Here is a 20,810-nt window from a genome sequence, read left to right on the forward strand (position 1 = left end):
CAGAAAACAGCACTTCAGATAATACTTCTGTGAAGAAAGCAACTTTCTGTTCAGAGAACAGCATTTTTCCTGCTGTGGAAAAATCACAGAAATCAAAGAATACATTGGCTTCCCCCATTGTGGTATCCACCCCCTCGCACTCCGTAATGGCACACTTCTTTCTTAAATGAGGGAAGATCTATTTTTCTCTGCTCACAGGAGGTGGGGACTTGTTTGCTTTTTCCATCAGAAAGGGCTTAAGGTCCAAAGAGATAGTTACATATGTAGATAACAAATTAGGTCAACAGTTGCTAAGCCAATTAATAATCCAATCTATTCCATTCCTACAAATAGTTTGGAGTTGACTTTCCCTATTGCAAATAAATGTTTGTTTGGTCACTGCACACTCAGAGAACTGGGGGGAATTACGGCTGCATCTACACTACAGAAATAATGCAGTTTGACATCACTTTAATTGTCATGGCTCAATGCTATGGATTTTTGGGATTTGTAATTTTGTGAGATACAGTATTTAGCATTCTCTGTCTGAGAGCTCTTCTGACATAACAAACTACAAATCCCAGGATTTCATAAAATGGAGCCCTGGCTGTTAAAGCAATGTCAAATTGCATTGATTCTGAGGTGTGGCAGCAGCCTGTGTCTTCAACAATATATGCAGAGCCTCCCTTTATATTTTATTTTATAGTTTACAGGAAACTGGCAATAATGTTTAAATGAATTTATAATAGAGGAAAATTTGCTTTCCCCACAGGAAAGTGAATGGATGATGGTAATGATGGTTTGACCTGACCTAAGCCACTGTTCAAGAACATAGAAGCAGGTAGAGACCTGGATAGATTTCAATGTGACTAATAGGTTTGGCAGGTAGTTCCAATCTCTATTCCCTAGTGCTCTTTGACATTTAATTCTGCAAAAAAAATTTTGGCTAATCTAATTAATGTACATTGCAATAAACCAATGGTGCTCAAACTGCGGGATGGGACTCCCAGGGTGTTCGACAGTTGCTCAAAGAGGGCACAGGACTTGAAGGCCCTGATCTTTCCTCCTTCTCCTCCCAAACCTTTTCTGTCCTCAAGAGGAAGGGAAAGGCAAGGCGGACATTTGGTGCCTCTGTCTGAGGGAGGAGGAGGAGAGCTTTTTCCCTTATGAAATGTTAAAATATGAATATATGAGAATGTGTAAACAAGAATACACACACTAAACTATGAATATATTTTTATTTATATAATATGCCAAGTAGGGTGTGTGCATACAAAGTCTGGATGTGGATGTAAAAGGGTGCACAAGGATAAAAAGCCTGAGAACCACTGGGATAAACAGTTCATGTACTGGAAAGAAGAAGCACCTTCATTTTGCAGAAGCAAGCATCTTACTGAAAGAGATCACCGGTTTGAGTTTGGAAAGTGACTTTTCTAAGGATGTTATCGCACGCACAATTTTAAATGTTCTGGGGACTGAAGGAGGACGCTCGTGTGCGCGTGCGCCTGGCAGAAAACTGAGTTTATTGCACACAAATACGTCCTCCAAGAGGCCCTGTTCCGTCCCCCGGCGCGCACCCGTTTGCATCCAGTCCTGACGGGTGTGATTTTTTGCTGATGGATCCATCAGGCAAAAATCACGCCCGTCAGGACTGGACACGAACGGGTGCATGCCAGGGGATGGAACAGGGCCTCTTGGAGGACGTATTTGTGTGCGATAAACTCTGTTTTCTGCAGCACGCAAGCGCACATGAGCATCCTCCTTCCATCCCCAGAATGTGTGTGCGATAAGGTCCTAAGTCCAGATCAGTAAATCAACTTGCTTAAGTCAATGCTAATTCATCCATAATTGTTCTAGACATTTATTCTATATATATATATATACAAAGCTGCAAACAAAGACAGTTTTTCTACTACTTTTTTCATACCATTTGAAACCACTTTTAAAATAATATTGCATTTTACTACTTCCATTAGTTAAGCAGCACAATTTAAATTTTTAAAGGAATTTATTCTATATTGTTAGTTTATACATGTGCTGGATGTTGAAGTAGCATCAAAGTTTCATTATAGTTTCTTTGTTAGGTATCTCATTGTATATATGGACTAGATTTTAACAATCTCAGTCAATGTTGATTTTACAGTATAGTAATGCCAGAGAAAATCTAGAAATGTGAAAAATGATTTTTTTTTATAGAGTTGATCATTTCAGTAGGAGCAGGAGTAAAGACAATGCTTCTCTGAGCTCAAGTTTGAAAGAATGGCATCTTCTCCAAACAAAAATATAAAATCACTTATGCATACAAGTGTTTAAGAAAATGAGTTACAAGTAACCACTGCCACCATTAATTTAATGCAAAATAAATAGCAATTAGGTAATTAATACTAACCATCAAAGTACTAACCAGAACTAACCTTGCTTAGTTTCCTATATCAGATAGGATACCATGCACAGTAGGCTATATTTCAGAGGAAGGAACTAGCAAAACCATCTCCGAGTATTCCTTGGCTAAGAAAACCCTGTGAAATGCATGGGGTCACTCTAATTCAATAATTCAATTCAACTTGAAGGCACATGCACACTAGATTAATTCAAACCAAAGATCCCTCTTTCATGAAGTGTGTCCATGTGTGTATATACACATTTTCAGATTGCTGGTGCATATTGAATTTATACCTAATGCAAACGTTTACCAGGCTGTCTGTTGTACTTATTTTTTGTTGACAAAACAGTATTGTGTCACATACTTGAGAAATGGTTTGATCTGAGTAGGTTTTGAATACTTCACATTTGTATTTTATATGAAGCATCAATCAAAAAAGTAAACCTTGCTAACATGTAAATACAAACATGGTGTACTCTGAGTTGCCAGAAAATGCATGTTTTGGCATACCTTCTAATGTACCTCAACATGTTGTGGTATGCTGTGAGACCCAGTGATTCACCTATCAGGGTTTGCTTACTTCTTGTCATATGAGTCCCTTAACTCTCAGTTTCCTTGGTCAAAAGTAAGGAAGATTTTGGCACCAGAGGACTATAAAAAGGATTTTAGAAACCCCTTCTAATTGAAACATGCATTTTGGAAAGTCACTACTTTTAAAGCATGGAAAGAAAAATCACCCACCTACCTTTCACAGCTTTTCTTTCTGTATGACTTTGCAAAATCTGATTACCTCATTGTTCCTTATCTGTAAAAAGAAAGTTATAGCCTACTTGCTTCACTGACTCTTTACCTGCCAGTGTGAATTCCAGTAGAGTCCATTTCCTGACCCCAGAAAATACCCAGCAATGACTCACTGATGAAGAAATGGACAGATGAAGCAAGAATGGAGAAACCCAAGCTGTTGTTTGTTAAAGCAAAGCAAACTTTTTAAAAGGGCTGGCAAAACAGTGTTGCAACAAACACTGAGAAAGAGGACTAACTTCTCCCCTCTTCCCCCCGCCCAGAAAAATTACAGTTTGGGCAGGAAGATGGCAAAGGAATTCAACAACATTTGAAGGGAAGGTGTGTGTATGTGGAGGCTGGAAAAAGTATGAATGGAAGGCTGAGAGGATTTAATATGGAAGTTTATCCTTCAAGATTGGAACCCTTTTGTATGTGCATCTGAAGATCAAACAAGAAAGTGCAAAGGCAGGCTTACTATTGAACATAAAGAAAACAAAAATCATGATAACGGAAAACTTACAGAAATCCAAATAAGACAAGGAGGAAATAGAAATAGTAAAAAAAGTTCTCATATCTGGAATCAAACATTGATAGGAACTGGGACTGCAGCCAGAAAATCAGAAGAAGATTAAGAATGGGGAGGGTGGCTATGAAAGAACTACAAAAGATCCTAAAATGCAAAGATATACAACTCAGCAAAAAAGATAAATCATACAAGCCATTGTATTCCCTGTTACCCTGCATGGATGTGAGAGCTGCACAGTTAAGAAGATAGGAAGAAAATTGATTCATTTGAGATGTGGTACTGGAGAAGAGTGTCGAGGATGGCCCTTGTGGTCTCTTCCAACTCTATGATTCTATTATTCCATGGACAGGCAAAAATACAAACTCATCACAGGGTTACCATAGGTCAAGATCATCTTGAAGGCAGTTAACAACAACACCTTTCACAATCCCTGCCTATAACAGGGATGGCAAATTGCAACCCAGACATTCCTAAGGGCAGCCCCTGAAGCCTCTACCCATAGCCTCCTGATCTCCCCCAAAATGTAATGGGGGGGGGATTTGGGGAGATTTTTCACCTGAAAACTTGACAAAAGTCTCAAAAACTGTGAAAAAGCTGTGATTGACTTCCCAACCTCTCAGAGCTCACCCCATAACTTACACCTAAATTTTAAAAAAGTGTCTGGAAATCAGCCTAAATGGCAGCTGGAAATGATGTTACATACGTAATGATGGCTATAGCAGATGTTATTGCACTGGAAATGAGGTATCTAAAAACTTGACCAATAATGAAGGTACAGTCTATATCCAAGACAGCAGTGTATCAGTGACCTTTAAAATTTTAGTCATATGTCTTTAAGATTGCTGAACTGAAATACACACCATTAAATAAACTGTTGTTGGCAATTCATCTGGCTACTTTGATTGATGATGATGTAGTCCAGGGTCAGCCAATAGACCTTTATTCAACATTAAGAATAATGACAAGATTATAGACTTTGCAGTCGATGAAAGCAAAGCAGTGAATAAACAATGGTTAAATTGGGCTTTGGTACTGGAGAATACACAGATTGCCTTTCCAACATGAGTGTCTATGCTCAGGCAAAGAAAGCTTTCTTGCTGAGAAACAGCCTAATGAGGCATATGCTGCTATCTTGTATACAGATGACTTTTCAGCCACATCCAAGACAGCAGGAAAAAGCAAGTCTCCAGCAGCAATATGTTTTAAAGCTCAATGGATCAATGGACACATGCAAGTCTTGAAAGAATGGAAAACTCCCAATTGTTATCATTCAGCCCAGTATGGTGAGCTAACCGCCTTGGAAATAGCAGCTTAATGGAACAACTAAAGAGCAGCAACCCACATTAATTGTGACTGATTCTATGTATTTAGACTAGGCCTACAGAGATGATCTGGCCATATGGGAGTCCAATGGATTGTTGATGAATAAAAAGAAACCACCTAAATGGAAAGTTATTGCTAAAATTAAGCTGGACAGTCCAAAAATAGAAGTTGCATATGAACCTTGGCACCAGGATGTAAAATCTGCGTCTCTTAGCCAAAAAGGTAGGGAGACTTGGGATCCCCAAAAACAGTAACATAATCTTTTTAGTAATTTGGGGAATTTTATTAGCTAACAGGAGGCCTGTGAGAGGTTAGGTAACTTACAAGATTTTTTACAGCTATGTATACCAGTACTAACTGCAGAAAGGCTGCAGTATTTCACAAATAAAAGGTTTTATTTAGAAATGTGCAAAAGTCTATGCAAACACACAAAACCAACGCAACTTCAAGAACCATATGGAGCTAACAGAAAGAAGGACATGAAAGGTTGGAAAGCAAGAAATCAGGAGTTAGCAGGGGTGATAATTACCAGTCCTGAAGGGAGGGTTCCATGGAAGACAGAGAGTGGTTCAGATGGGGTCTGAGGGCTATATAGAGAGTGGAGCTCTGGTCTGTGTGACAGAGCTTCAGTCTGCAATAGTGAATTGTCCCTGTGTGGGGCCAATATTTATATCTGATTTCTAGCTTTGAGGCATGCTTGGTGCTATCCTGCACTGTAACAAAGACTTAATAGCTTCTAAGGGAATCGACAATGGGATTCTGGAACAATTGATAGCTTTAACTTTGGAGTAACAATACATTGAATGGATTGGAAACAACCCATGGATGAATGGATGGATCAGAAAGGTAAATAGGGACACAGCCCAGGGTAAGATGGAAATGTGGCCTGTAACTGCTTTGTAATGGGACTCACACAGTCTCTACTATGAGAGGATATGCAGAGAGCCTGGGGAGTGTGTGTGTGTGTTGGGGGGGGGGGGGAGAAAATGGAATGATCAGAAAACTCATTTAACCTTTATTTAGTGATGTTTAGATCCTCCACAGGTCTTCAGGTCAGCATGTCTTTCCCAAAGGGCATCATGACCTCAAAAAACATGCCTGGCTCTAGATAACAAAATACGAAAAGATGAAGCTATATATTCTCTCTCTCTCTCTCTCTCTCTCTCTCTGTGTGTGTGTGTGTGTGTGTGTAGGGTATGCTAACACGTCTCCACATAGGAAGGGCAACACTGTTGTACGTGCATTAATACAGACAACATTTAATGCAGCAGCAATACAAACGTTAACTTTAAAACAGAGCAGCAGCATCTAAATGTTACATGTAAGTCAGTACTAGAACAGTGGTTGAATAAAACAAAGAAAAATCTGCTTGGGTTTTAATCAAGAAATTAATACTGAAACACTTTCTCTTGTACTCTCCATTTCAGATTTATGAACATTTCCCATAAGTTAAAAAATGGAAACATTGAAGAGTTTATTGCATCATAGATCTGCTATGTGGTGGAATACGCACTTAAAAAGTGGAGGAGAAGAGAATGACACTTAAAAAAACTTCCCTTCAACCAAGTAACCTCACTTGATTTCAAATATATCAGCTTGCCTCAGGCTTTATTTCACTGGAAGAAACTCCATGGTTGCTATCTTTCATTTAAAGTAAGATAAACCTTACAAAAACAGGACTGCAGCAAGCATATACAAATACCTACTTGAACATACATATGGAAGGGCCAATTTGTTCATTCATTTTGGCAATCAGAATTAAAAACAAAAATTTCAGATACCGAGTGGACACACATTTGGTCTTCCCATATAAGTATAGATTAACATCTGTAAAAGAAAATGTACCTTATATTTACCCAATTTTCTAAAATTTTTAAAACCATCCCACCAAGTTCCAAAAGGGGTTGTAAAAATAGCAGCTGTTATCTACATATGTGGGTTGAATGCCCAGGGTAAAAGAATTTTGGAATGCAGTTAATCCCACACATTTATATGTTAAACTGTACATTTTTGTAATGCTGTGATCTTACTCTCATTCTATGTTAGCAATAACACCAAACTGTAATACAAAAGATAGATTGCCTTTTTAATCGAATACACCATATCAGAAATGGTCAAATGTTAGAAATCTTCCATGACAGAAACTGTCAGGTGATCTAAGTGAACTCTGAGCTAAGTGACCACCCTCTAATCTGGTCCAGAGAATGCTGGCATGGAAGTGAGTGAGGTATTTATATAGTGTGTGACCCTGGGTGGGAGGAGTGCTTTCCATGTTAATCTGTGTATTGTTCGGTTGTTGAATGGCAAGGCCTCAGGGTGGGAAGATCTACCCTGTAAGCTGCTCTGGCAGAAAACTGGGGTATAAAAAAACCAGAATAAATAAATGAATGAAAGATAGAAGCTGGAGGTGACACAACCTTACCCAACATCATCCTTATTCACCTAGAAAAGATCTTGTGAAAATGCCACTCTACAGCTCATTGGGATAATCTTGGACGACCTGCACTATATCAAATACCTGCTCCTGGAAGTCATCATCTTGTAGACTAAGATAATAGCTCAATGGGTGTGGCAGAGCGCTAGGAGAAATGCCACAGTTAACAATGCACATCACAATGTCAATAAACACACCATCGGTAACTTCATTTAGGACAATGGCACTCCAGTTACCCACCCAGGAATTTGGATGGAATGGGGGCACCTATACAGGGGTAACACTGTCCATCTCTCTTCTGATCTGGACTGTGATCTCTGGATTCTATTGGCTAGCATATTCAGCACTTCATCCAAGGAACTGGGAGTGGGAGGAGGGGGGTGCCAGGCTAGGCTAGAACCTCGTGTGGCAGGTATGGAGGTGAAGTGGGGACATCGGGCACAAGCTAAATTGGCAGGTTGATGTTAGGCCTCAGAAAACAGACTGGCTGTTGAAAAGACCTGCACTGATCCTTACTAGGCTGGCGAGGATGATCAATTGTTGATCATTGAACCATTGAACATCATAATACTAGGTTAAAGACAACTTCCCATAGGGTGTTTACAGCTGTGGTTCCAAAATTATGGAATAGCCTACTGGAAGAGATCCGTCTCATCAATACTTTAGAGGCATTCAGCACTTCATCAAAATGGATCTCTTCCGGTGGGCTTATCCATCAGACTGATTGATGTATGACATGTCGTAATTGCATTAAAGTTGTGGCCTTACTTTAACCCATGATTTGGTGTCCAACTCTTTTGTCTCAGTTCAAGAGAAGGGAGAGAAAATTGAGGACTAAACACAAATAAGGACATTATTACACTGTTCTTAAACAGCGGGATAGAAGCCTGATTGTAACTGTCATCACTGGATCTTACTACACTAGATGGTGGTTAGGCAGTAGGAACAAGTTGCCTGAGTGCCTGAACATGAGCTGGGTTCTGGGTGCTCCGGTGGTGCAGTGTTTATATGCTGCACGTTGCTGGAGCCCTTAAAGTCAGCTTCCAGTCATGACAGGGAGGAAAAGCTGGCTTTTCCTGGCATAAAAAGGGGCAGCTCACAATAAGGCAGACTGGGGCTGTGGTGTGCAGTTGCTGCAGCCCCAAACCACCTTCACAAAGGGTAGCTTAAAGGCACTCCTTCAGAGTGGTCTGATTCACCCCACAATTGTCAAGACTTTTTTTTTTTTTTTTTTAGGTTTAAGACAGATTCAGGACTGTGGAAACATGCCAAAAGAGGAAACAAATATGGATTTTCATAAAGGCAGAATGTTGTTCATTGTATAATATGGCTGGAGAATGTGGACAATGTGCTAATTTTACAGAGAATTTCATATTTCAGTTTATTAACACTTGTTAATAGCCGCATCCTGATTGTCAGCACCACATGTCATGAATTTTGATCATCCCTTATTGCTATTTTGAAAACCTGGCAGTCCCAGAGAGGTTAGACTTCAAAATGAACAAGGTTAAGTTTTGCCCATTCACTCACTCCTACACAAGATACAGGCAAAGAGATATGCAACAGAAGTTTTTAATATCATTTCCTGTAATGTACTTCAGACACCACCCTGTCACAGTGTTTGCTTGTTTGTTTTGTTTTATTTATAAGCCATTTTTCTCACAGCATGGAACCCAAGACAGCTGACAAAGGGTAAAAACATGATAATCAAAATAAAAACACCACATTTAAACCATTACATTTCAAAAAGGATGAAATCATTCAAAAGTGTAACAAAGTTCACTATGGAGCATACCCACCCTGGAGTTACTCATTAAAAGCCTTCTTGACCAGAAAGGTTGTTGCTTGCCAGTGAAGGGAATTCCACAGGCTGAGGGCAGATACTGATGTCCTCATGAAATGAACCTGTAATGGTGGTGGGACCAAGACAAAGCTCTCCCTGGAGTATCTTAAGGTTCTGGATGGACTGTATAGGGAGATAAATTTAGGAGAAGTGGTCCCCAGTTTTGAACATTTCTCACCAAACATGCAAGTAAAAAATGAGACCATTGAGAAGACTTGGAGAGAATACTTGTATCTGATGTGCTAGATTTTCTTTTTAAAAACATTACTTTGAGCTTTAAAAAGTTAAAACTTATTTGAAATTGAGGAAACCTTGAAAAAACTGGGTCCCAGAGCATGATCCTCACATTGCTAACTTGTGGATAGTTATTACATTGTTGTTGTTATAAGATGCTTTCAAATTGACTTAGACTTATATGATAAGGCTTTCTTGACAAAATTTAGCCAGATATGGTTTGGCATTTCCTTCATCATAGACTAAGAGAGTATGACTTGCATAAGGTTACCCAATGGGTTTCCAGAGCTAAGAAGAGATTCATACTCTGGTCTCCCAGAGTCCTAGTGCAACAGTCAAACCACTGTATCACCCTTGCTCTCATGTCATTATATTCCTTCTTATAAAAAGAAAAAAAAATAACTCTCTATCTAAGCTCTGCCAAATGGGTCACTTCATGCTCCTAGGTGACAGGAGCAGCTACAGGGTTCCCACTGTGAATTCCCAAATATGACTGATTTTAAGATCTTATACCAGGTTGTAGTTGTGCAGAGGACTTCAACTATAAGGGGAGATATTAAAATTCACATACAATTAGCCGTCTCTCACTGCAAGACCTGTCATTCCACTTGCCATCCAGGTAAATTTCAATACAGTCCTCTTTCCCTCCAGCGTTGTTGGGCTCTTCGTTTGCCCAGTTTGTGTGTTCTACCTCATCACCGTTCAGATGTTTAAATGTGCCTTCTGACTGCAAGTCATTCATCCCCAAGTATGCAGCCTTGTTATGTCGAGCAACTATTTGCTGGATGGCTGAGTTCTCAGCAGGAGTCCTTGGGGAAGCAAGCTGACCACCAGCCTGGAAGCAGGTGGCTTTGGAAGCCTCAAAACTGCCTTGGGAGCCATCTGTTTTGAAGAGCTTTTGATGAACACTTCTGCCATTTGGGAATAAGTGAGCTAAGGGGACACAGGATCAGTAAGTGAGTTTTGGTTCCGTCACTTGAAGTCCAAAAAACTTGCATGCAGAGTTTCAGGAAAATGTTTTCCAGATTTGGTTAGGTATTTCATTCCACAGCAGTTTGTGGATCTCAGGGTGCATCTACACTGTAGAAATAATGGAGTTTAACACCACATTAACTGTCATGGCTCCATCCTATAAAACTGTGCATTTTGTAGTTTTGTAAGGCACCACAAAACTACAAACTTCTCTTTGACAGAGAAGGCTAAAGACTTTATAAAACTACAAACCTCAGAATTCCACAGGATGGATATCAAACTGCATTATTTCTAGTGTGTAGATGAACCCTGATTAGAGAAATCCACACAGAGAAGACTGCTAAGCTATGGAGCCCTCTATAGAGTTTATCACATGGGACGGATCCTGTGCAGAAACTGATTTTAAACTGGAAAACCCCCACAAAAGTGGGTAGATTTTCAGATGATGCCGGGGGTTAACCCAAACAGAAAGCGGACACAACCCACAAAAGCTGGTTGATTTTCACATAATGTAAAAGTTAATGAATATTAATGCAACATTAACCCGAACAGAAAGTAGACAAAACCTGCTCCTTTTTACTTTCAGAAAATCCCAAAAGTAAAAAGGAGTGGGCTTTGTTGAGTTTCCATTTGGGTTAATGTTGTGTTATTGTTTATTAATCCCAGCGTGTCTGGGCTTTTGCAAGTTTTTCCCCCCCGGATTTCTAAATCCTGTTTCTGCACAGGATCCATCTCACGTAATAAACTCCTATGTTTCCACTCATAAGTTAGAAACAAAAAAAGGAAAGTGCTTTTGAGCTGACATATAGCACAAAAAACTGAGACCAGAGCTTGTGAAAGTTACTTTTTGGATTAAAACTCCCAGAATCCATCAGCCAGGCAAAAATATCATTTCTAATTCTTGAATTTCTAATCCATTTTAAGCTATTGTTCTCTGTGACTAATGTGGCCTCCTAGACTCCAGAGCTGCCTCCAACTGGTAAAGAAATATCTCATGCGTTTACCAATGGATACAATATTGACGAGACCCTTCATTCATGCCAACCCACAGTTATGGAGAAAATAATATTTATGGTATTTATATCTCATCTTTCTCCCAAAATGGGATTCAAGGCAGCTAATCGGCTTAAATATAATATATCTTTTGAGCTAGAATAGTGGTATTCATACTTTTTACCCTTGGGATCCCCTTTACATCTACATATGGGTGCCATGTACCTCTACTCACTGTAGTCTATGAATAAACATATTTTGTTTATCTAGTGTATTTTCTTTCACACATTCATGTATATTCATAGTTTAACATTTTATAGGGAAATTACATTGTTCAAATTAGAACAGTTTTATTTAAGTAAATTAAATATTTGGCTCAATGCATGTGTAAATGTTACACATGAACAAATTTGGAAATAGGAGAAGGAGAAAGAGGAGGGATCATAGCCTCCAAGTCTCAAGCCCGCCTTGAGCAACTCTTACACACCCCCTGGAGGTTCTGCCTCACCATTTGAGAACCACTGAACTAGAGAGATATAGATAGGTAATACTACTTCGTCAATGAAGGGCACAGTGCATTTTGCCACATGTGTTAAATAGTACAACTATTTCATCTAGTAAGACAGTGTTGAGTGGACTTCAGCCTTAGAGGGAGCATCAATATTTTCATTAATATTTTTATGCAACGCATCACACACACACACAGACACAAACACACACACGCACACCATAACTAATCTAAACCAACAGGGGAAGGGGGGGACAGCTGATTTTCAATGTAGGAATGAGTCAATGTGGGGCTTTGTTTGTTAGATATGCCTGTAGCCAGTCGAAACTACTAATGGTCAAATGGTTGCTAAATCTCCTTATACTTTTGAGATGGTTAACTGTATATATTTGAAAAGTTATATTGTTGTGCCAATTGCATTCCATATTTGGTTTTGCATCCCCAGGTCTATAGTCAACTATTTGCTGGACTATAGCAAATTGAATCTTACTATTTTTTCCTAAATCCAATTATTAGCTGAACTAGAACAGATCAATTGACTGACCAACTGCCCATTGGTTCAAATGGGCCTATTCTAGCTGGGGCTGACAATTAGATTTAAGTCCTTATTAACAAGTATCATTTTTTCTACCCTATATTAAGCCATATCCACCAACATAGCTCAGGCAGTCAGGAAAGGCTCTCACTCAGACCTTTCAACTTTGAAGTAAGGGAAAATGATTAAAAAGAGCCACTGGTCACATTGGCTGTGGTGATCTGGAAAAGGCTGCTTGAAAATGTCATTTTTCCAGGCTGTGAAGAAAGATATACAAGTGCTGAACATGGCTGAGGTTTATTTGGTGTGGCAGACATGCTCAGTTCAGTCCTTCCTACCTGACATGGAACTTTATTACACTGTCCCTAGAATGGCCCCGTTGTGTTCCAAAAAGGGGGTGTGATGAAAACGGGATGGGGCTAATAATGGATCTTATCACACAGGGGAATGCTGCTGCTGCCGCAGGACATTCTCATCATGTTCTACATCTGTTCCAGAGGGCGCAATTTTTGAGAATGCTTTTGAACAGTTCCCAAAAATTGTGTCCTTGGGAATGTCCAGTGGCATCAGCAGTGTTCCCCTGTCCAGTGGCATCAGCACCGTTCTTAGCCCCATCCTTTTCCCATCACGCCCCCTTTTTGGAATGTGATTGGACCATTCTAGGGATAGTGCGATAAAGTTCTTTATATCTTTCTATACATAAAGCATGTTTCTTCTTCTTTTGCTGAGATGATACACTGAATCTGCAACTTAAAGTAACAGAGGGGCTGTACATACAGCTCCTAAGGGGTGGCACACAGCCCCTTCTTCAGCTGGAATGGGGCCATTGCAACCAAACGCTGTGGTCCCAATATGGCCTTTCCAGGGCATGAAAAGGAGCTGCAAATAGGTGCATTGCTATGACTATACAGTGCTCTTCAGCACTGCCTCGTATGGACACAGTGCCGAAGGAGCACCATGACAGGGGGCTCTAGGGGTGGAGTTGGGCATGCGTCATGAGGACACTACACCCCAACTCTGCCCCCATGCTAGCCTTAATGCCCGGTGTGTACAGGGCTAGAGTTCTCAATTCTTTTAATCACAAATCCACCAACTGGATAAATTAGACCTCAAGCATTTTGGATTAAAGAGCTCACTGGTCAACATATAAATTCTTTGTCTTTGTCTTTCACAGATGGAAGTGAAACAAGACAAAAAATATTCAGGGTATTCAACTGAAAACAACACACACAAAATCACTGTCACATCCAATTCAATCCAGGCTACATATGCACAGCAGAAATAGTCCAGTTTGACATCACTTTAACTGCCATGGCTCAATGCTACGAAATTCTAAGAACTATGTAGTTTGTTGTGGCACCAGAGCTCTTTCACTGAGAAGTCTAAATGTCTCACAAAACCACAATTCCCAGAATTCTCTAGCTTTGAGCCATGGCAGTTAAAGTGGTGCCAAACAAGATTATTTCTGCAGAACGGATGACACCCTAGTTTATTCCATTTTCTCACCATTTTGATTTCTGAGGATAGCATTTCTCAAATCTTCCAGTTGTTCTTTCAAAGTGGTCACCTCAGATTGAAGGTGCTGAAGTTCTAAATAACAAAAGAATAAGATACTTCTTTAAACATTGCCTGATTAGTATTATTTTTTTAAAGCATGAGAACTAAAGGAACTATTCTCCCCCCTCTAAAAATTGCAAGTTTGACTTGAAAGATAATTTGCCTCCACTCAGAAATTATTATAAAAAAGTGTCTTAGTACAACATTTTACACAGTTGAGAAGTGAACACTACAGATTATGTATTACTGTATTCCTGCTAATTAGGGAGAAACTGGACACTAGGGATATAAATAATAGTAAATTTTCATGTTCTTGATGAGAAAGTGTCTCAACACATCAAGACAACTCATCAATGGTCAACCAACACAAGCTTTTTTTACATTTCAGGACTTCTCTTGCAAAGAAATCATTTGTACAGAAATCATGAGGGTATTATATTTTTGCACAAAAATCTTGAGATAGAAACAAAACAACTCACGGTGCAGAAAACAGTCCATTTTGTGCAAATACACTATCTTTTCTCGAAAAGAAGCTTTTGTGCAAATGTTGTTGATTAAAAAAAAGAAAATATCCAAAATGGGGGGGGGGGGGGAAGCACCATAAGCAAAAATCCCCGTAATCTCACCCATCAGCTAAAAACATTTCCACTTACTCATTCTTGCATGCAAGAAGAAAACAAGTGAAGATTTACATCTCTATTGATGATTGGTGTAATTCATTCTTCTCCTCAAAAGTAGCTACTAGGTACAATTCCAGCTTTCTAAAATAGGCCATGTGTGTAGACGGTCCTAGTTAATTGTGAGTACATACTGTTGGAGCAGGACACACAGTGCTTAGATAATGGTGATGCAGAATGCAGCTGATTAAGGAGCAGCCATAAGATAGACAGAAATTATACTATTTGATATGTTTTAAAGAATTCATATTAGTGCTATGTTATGAACCAAATGATAATAATGAGAAAGAGAAGGAGGAAGAGAAGAGGAGGAGGTGTCTGTTATTCAATTATCCACTTGGCAGAAGAATACAAAAAAAGTAAAATTACAACCTGTCCCTAGGCAAACATGTCTTCATGACAAAAGAACAAACTCAGTGTTGGTGTTATTGATGCCCGTTATGGTTATCCACTAGGGATGGAAAGAAGATTCATACATATTAGAATGATAGGTGAACAATGGGTTTGCTCAGTATTGTGAATCCCAGACAAATCCCCCATCAACACTGCAGAAATAATCCAGTTTGTCCCCACTTTAACTGCCATGGCTCAGTGCTATGGAGTTCAGGGAATTGTAGTTTGTTGAAACAAGCAAACTGTAGACAACAGAATCCCATAGCACTGAGCCATGGCAGTTAAAGTTGTGTCAAACCAGATTATTTCTGCAATGTAGATGCAGCCAAAGAGAATTTTGGACAGACAAAAGACTCTTTGAAGATCAAGATTTATTTGCTGAAATGAAATGTATTTGGTCTTTAGGATTTATTTGCTGGGGGAAAAAGTGTTAGGCTATTTTTTTCTGTGCAGGAAACAATTGCACATACACAAAAATATTATCCATAGAAAATGCGGTTTTCTCCATAGAAAATAACAAATGTGTTTGAAGATGGGCATTTCTGGGCAGAAAATTCTGTTTTCTAATTAGAAACTGGCATTTCCATCTAGAAAATACTGCTTTCTGAGCAGAAAATATTGTTTTCTGTGCAAATACCAATGTGCACTTTTGAGAGTGAACAAGTCCTTATATTGTGAATAGTCGGACAAAACTGCACCATTTTCAAGGACTTTCTTGCATTGAGGAGAAAAATGATAACCTTGAAAGAATGATTTATAAAGATTTCCATCCTTGTTTGTCACATTGTTCATCAATGAGGCACAAGTGAAATACTTCAAGTCAATCTAGCCTCCTACCTTTTCCTCCATGGTCTCCCTTTGGTCCTCTGTCACCTACTGGTCCATGATCACCTTTAGGGCCTGGAGGTCCAGCTTTTCCAGGAGGTCCTTGGAGTCCTTGTGATCAGTGTTTAGATGCATGAGAAGAACCAGGACAAATGAAAAGAAGAAAATAGAAACTGATACCCAAGGTCTATAAATGATTGTTCAAATTGATCAATCTTATAACCCAAGATCTCAATGAAGAAGGAAGGTCACGCAAGACTCTCGGTTTTGCAGGATTGTATAATTATTAGTCAATAATTAGTAGGCAGTTTGTTTTTATTTATTTTTTAATCAGATTGAATGATAATAGCTTATTTCCCGCTGTGCCACAAAGCTTCTCTAAGGATCAGTAATAGGTCACTGGGCAAAATATTTCTATCTGCTCAGTTTTTAACATAGATGCAACAGAGGTACTTGGTTAGAGTGGATAGTACTAAGACAAAGGCAGGCTGGAATCTTGTTTGGGAGGGTTTCTGGCTTTGGATAGTGGAAGTAGTGCCATGACCCTAACCCTCTTCACTCCCTCCTCAGAATGGGTTTCCAGTAAATCTAGTCCCTGATCAAAGACCTTATTACAGGCATTGCCCAATATTTTAGCAAACACATCTCAATAACTTTAGTATAATTGTACCTTGATCACCCTTCTGTCCAGGTGGGCCACTGATTCCAGGAGTTCCTGGAATAAAAGAGCATATATTTGCTCTCTCTTCACATCTGCATTGATCTGGACTGGTCGTTTGTGACAATGCCACTCCCAGGAGAAGATAGCCAAAACTCCAAAGGGAATTCATTCCTGGATATCTGATTTTGAAATAATATTTATATCACTTTAAAAGGATTACATGAACAAATCTTGCCAAGAAAAGCCTGTGGTTAGTTCTCCTTAGGGTCACCGCGAGTTAAAAACAAATGGAAGGCACACGAAGCAGCAATGAAAGATCTTTCACAGCATGAGCATTTCTGAAGTTACCTTAGTAATGTACATTGACAAAATAATCTGCCCGTGATAAGAATTTATTTTGAAACATTTTTAATAAATACATTCCAAAATTCACAATGTATTTGTAGATGTGAAAAAAAATTGCTTTCTAAAAACACAACGGAATGTATGAGAAAATGAAACTGGCAGATTCATTCCTCCAGTTGGAGGACTCATGTCTTATAGGTCTGTTTTTAAATCTTTGTTTAGGCAACCATGTTTGTGGTGATGAACTGGAGTTACCAGTGTTCCATAAATTGAACATATAGGACAAGATCCTACATAGATCAAGTAGTTATATCTCTATAGATATGTCTCCTAATGCTAGTCCTTCCCCCAAATCCCATATTATAAACAGCACAACTCTCCAATACAGCCATACCCATGTTTTTAAAGGTGGGGAATGAATGGGGATGCATCCAGCTATTTTCCTGTAGGTATTTATAGGGATTGTCAATAGTCCTCAATAGACCTATGTAAACCATGCATTTGCAACATAAGTACCTACAGGAAAATAGCTGGATTTGTCCTTGCTCATCCTCCTGCTCTCAGACAACGTGGAAATGGGCTGTTTGTGGGGGGAGGCAGACTGTCCTGCTTACAAGGAAGTTTTTTAAGTGGGGGATTTTGGCCATTGCATGGTCAGCTCAGAACAGAATTCAAACTTCTAGAATGACCAGAATAATGAGTTGCGATGATGTAAATCTGACTGATGGCATTGTAATTAACCACCCTGAATTTGAGTTGATTGGTGAATATGCATAAACATTACTGATTGCACATACAGGTTGAGCATTCCAAATGTGGAAATCTGAAATCTGGCATGCCTCAAAACCCATTACTGACTAGATGGGATACAAATCATGCAAACATGGATAGTATGCATAGTTCAGTTAAGTGGTCATGAGAAATTTCAGTTGGACCCTAACATGGTTGCTAGCAGAGCTTTAAAACTTTGAACCTGCTACATTCCAAATCAGAACAGGGGACAGTGGGAGGTTTTCTTCAGAAGCAAAAAAGCTTTTTGTTGAAATTAAAAGAAAAATATTGAAAGCTACTCCAACAGACCCCATTTTTTTCAACAATTGAAAAACTACAAAACCAGAGTTCAATTGTTATGATAAATGTATTAGAAACTAAATTGACATTTGTGAAGTGGAGGGATTTTGCATTTGGTAATAGATGGTTAGTATATAAGCTTCATGTGGGCTGCATTCACGCTGCAGAAATAATCTAGTTTGACACCACTTTAACTGTCATGTCTCAATGCTATGCAATTCTGGTAATTGTAGTTTGTTGTGGTACCAGAGCTCTCTGTCAGAGAAGCCTAAATGTCTCACCAAATTCAGCTTTGGTCACACAAAAAGCTACAGTTTTCAGAATTCCATAGCACTGAGACATGGCAGTTAAAGTGGCATTTCTGCAGTGTGGATGTAACCAATGAGAGAAATAAAAAAGCAATTTCAAAAATTGAAAAATAAAAATTACATTATTGGTAATGGAGAATTTAAAAAATCACTTTACAGTATGAATAAAGCTCATTCCACATACATTTTCAAATGCCTTTTAAAAACTTTTTAAGAAGACATTAAGACCATTTGTTGTGACCAAAACATGGAGGCATACCATCTCAAAGGCTCTGTTGGGCAGTCATTGTTTTTCACAGGTGTTGCATGACAAAAATCTTAACATTTAGATAGTCTATAAATACATTAATTAGGCAAAAAAGTCAGCCAGCTACATGGAAATAAGAGCCACTGAAATAAATAGGAACTTCTAAATACAGAATTGCTTTGACTGTTTGGCCCAGTATGCTTGCAGGTATTGTGACATATGTCTGTCTGGTTAATAGACAACTGTAATTCACTTCTGAGAGGGAATTTAGCTGAAGAAATTACAGTGGACTGTAAAAAGATCAATCTTTCTCTTGCTTACCTTACCCCTACTAGATCACAGATTTCCTGAAAGTCTTCTATTTTCGGGATCCAATTTGCATTCTATGTGTCCAGATTTAGTTCCCCGATTGGAAACAGCCACATTTTAGGGACTTTTTACTTTGCTCCAAAAATCATTTCTGTTTTTGGTCCTGCCCACTCAGTCTTCCAATAGCAATTCTAGGGGGCAACGCTCAGGTCCCACCCCCTCACTATTCTGCCTTCTCCCCATCCAAGTATAAACAGTATAGAAACTCTTCAACCTGTACTGTCCTTGCATACAACATATTCTGTTGAAATATCTTTGGGGGGATTGATCAATGTGTTTTCAACTGGCAAAGTAAACTGCCAAGAAAAAATGGACTCACCCCCTTCCACACTTCTGGGAGTATTAAATATCATTTCAAACCAGCTCAGAATACAATTCAATTTTTCAGTTGCATTTTATTGAAAAATAATGTCCCAAAGGCAATAGCCATTCTCGCAGAACAGGCTATGACTCTATAGATCAAGAACATTCTTTGCAATATACAAAAAGGAGGGTGTGTTATACAGATGAATAGAAAAAGAGATGCTATTTCTCAACTATTCTTTCACATAGTTCTTTTTATGCTTTTTGCAAGAGCGAGCATCACGTGATTCTTTTGACTGTAATGTGCCAATAAAGATTACCTCAGAGAGAGCTGAGTGCCACTCTGGCAGAGCTTGGGAAAATTATTATGGACTACAGACCCCAGAAACTCCCTGCAGGGGTTTTCCAAGCTCTGTTTTGGACCCAAGAGCTGAGCAGAATGTGGAAAGTTATTTAATAAAAGAACTAATCTGAGGACATGTGGGACCAGGATCATCATTCTGCTTCTGTTCAGTTATGGATGGTTCAGTATACCATTCTGTATGTATTCATTCTAAGGTTGGAGTGGTAATGGGCCAGTTTCCTGGGACTTTATTCCCTGAGACTGGTAAATAGGATAATAGTGTCTCTAGCTGGTACTTATCACATGACACCATTTTTTCTATTATGGTAGAACACACCTTTTCGTTAATGGGAAAACCCATCAATGGCTCCCAATATTGTTGCTTTTCCACTACTTCCTTTGGTGTGATAGGTCCTTTCTGCAGCACTTCTGATATTCAGGCAGTCATGTAATGTGAGTGGGTGTAATTCTCCTCTTCCCCTTGATATTCCCAAGCAGGTTGAGGTTGCTTTTACTTTGTTTTCCTTTCAGTTTTTATTTCTTTTCTTTTCATTTCTTTTTTTATCATTTTGCCATAATTGTGCAATCACAGCAATATAAATAAATAAATAAAATCAAAAGAAACGTGTGTACTGGGTAAGACATATATGGAGACAAAAGTGAGGTTAGTGAGGTGGTGTGGAAAAGCGGGCCCAAAAGCATGGATCATCAAAACATCATAATAGTGTGATTGCAGAAAAGTGTGATACTGATTGTTTTCAAACCGGTATGTCCCTGTCTACTTCAACAACATAATTGCTGTGAGACAGCAGGCTAATGTGACAAATCCCCTAGTGAAAATCAAATTTGGTGAACAGGAATGCATAGAATGCAGTGTTCTCTAGGACTCATCTCTTACCCTGTCCCCCTTTGGTGCCTTGGGCTAGCTATGCCATAGGTCCAGAGATGGCCCATCCAACTCCAGAGACTGCAGAGATTACAAACTCTCTCTCTCTCTTTCTCTCTCTCTCTCTGTGTGTGTGTGTATTATGCATGTGCACATGCACCTTCAAGTTGCCCATCCAGTTATGGTGAACCTGTGAATTTCATAGGGTATACTTAGGTGAAAAATCCTGAAAAGGTGATTTTTTCAGTTCCTTCCTCTGAAAGCTAACTTGCAGCACCTGGTATTCCCTGGCGGTCTTCCATGCAAGCATGA

The 20,810-nt window shown here is 39.1% G+C and overlaps 1 protein-coding gene across 6 annotated transcripts in view; it reads right to left on the reverse strand.

Moving 5' to 3' along the window:
• Positions 1 to 18,996, reverse strand: part of LOC149318906 (pulmonary surfactant-associated protein D-like) — a 31,044-nt gene extending 12,048 nt beyond the window's left edge. For 2 of the 6 annotated variants that reach the window (XM_089510657.1, XM_089510653.1), the window contains exon 1: positions 3,108 to 3,184. Coding sequence is in view for 2 of the 6 variants with exons in the window: in XM_089510652.1 (XP_089366778.1) it covers positions 9,242 to 9,394; positions 10,077 to 10,438; positions 14,020 to 14,103; positions 15,978 to 16,076; positions 16,636 to 16,795 (858 nt within the window). In the remaining 4 variants the exon portion in view is untranslated. Of the gene's footprint in view, positions 1 to 3,107; positions 3,185 to 3,212; positions 3,259 to 8,984; positions 9,395 to 10,076; positions 10,439 to 14,019; positions 14,104 to 15,977; positions 16,077 to 16,635; positions 16,806 to 18,918 lie in introns of those variants that run through there. The other 4 variants (XM_089510652.1, XM_089510656.1, XM_089510655.1 and 1 more) reach the window with 4 other exon arrangements.
• Between the last annotated feature and the right edge of the window lie 1,814 nt (positions 18,997 to 20,810).

Source organism: Sceloporus occidentalis, unplaced genomic scaffold, assembly GCF_023333645.1.
Source record: "Sceloporus occidentalis isolate IW3139 unplaced genomic scaffold, rSceOcc1.0.p SCAF_2, whole genome shotgun sequence".
Taxonomy (NCBI): Eukaryota; Metazoa; Chordata; class Lepidosauria; order Squamata; family Phrynosomatidae; genus Sceloporus; species Sceloporus occidentalis.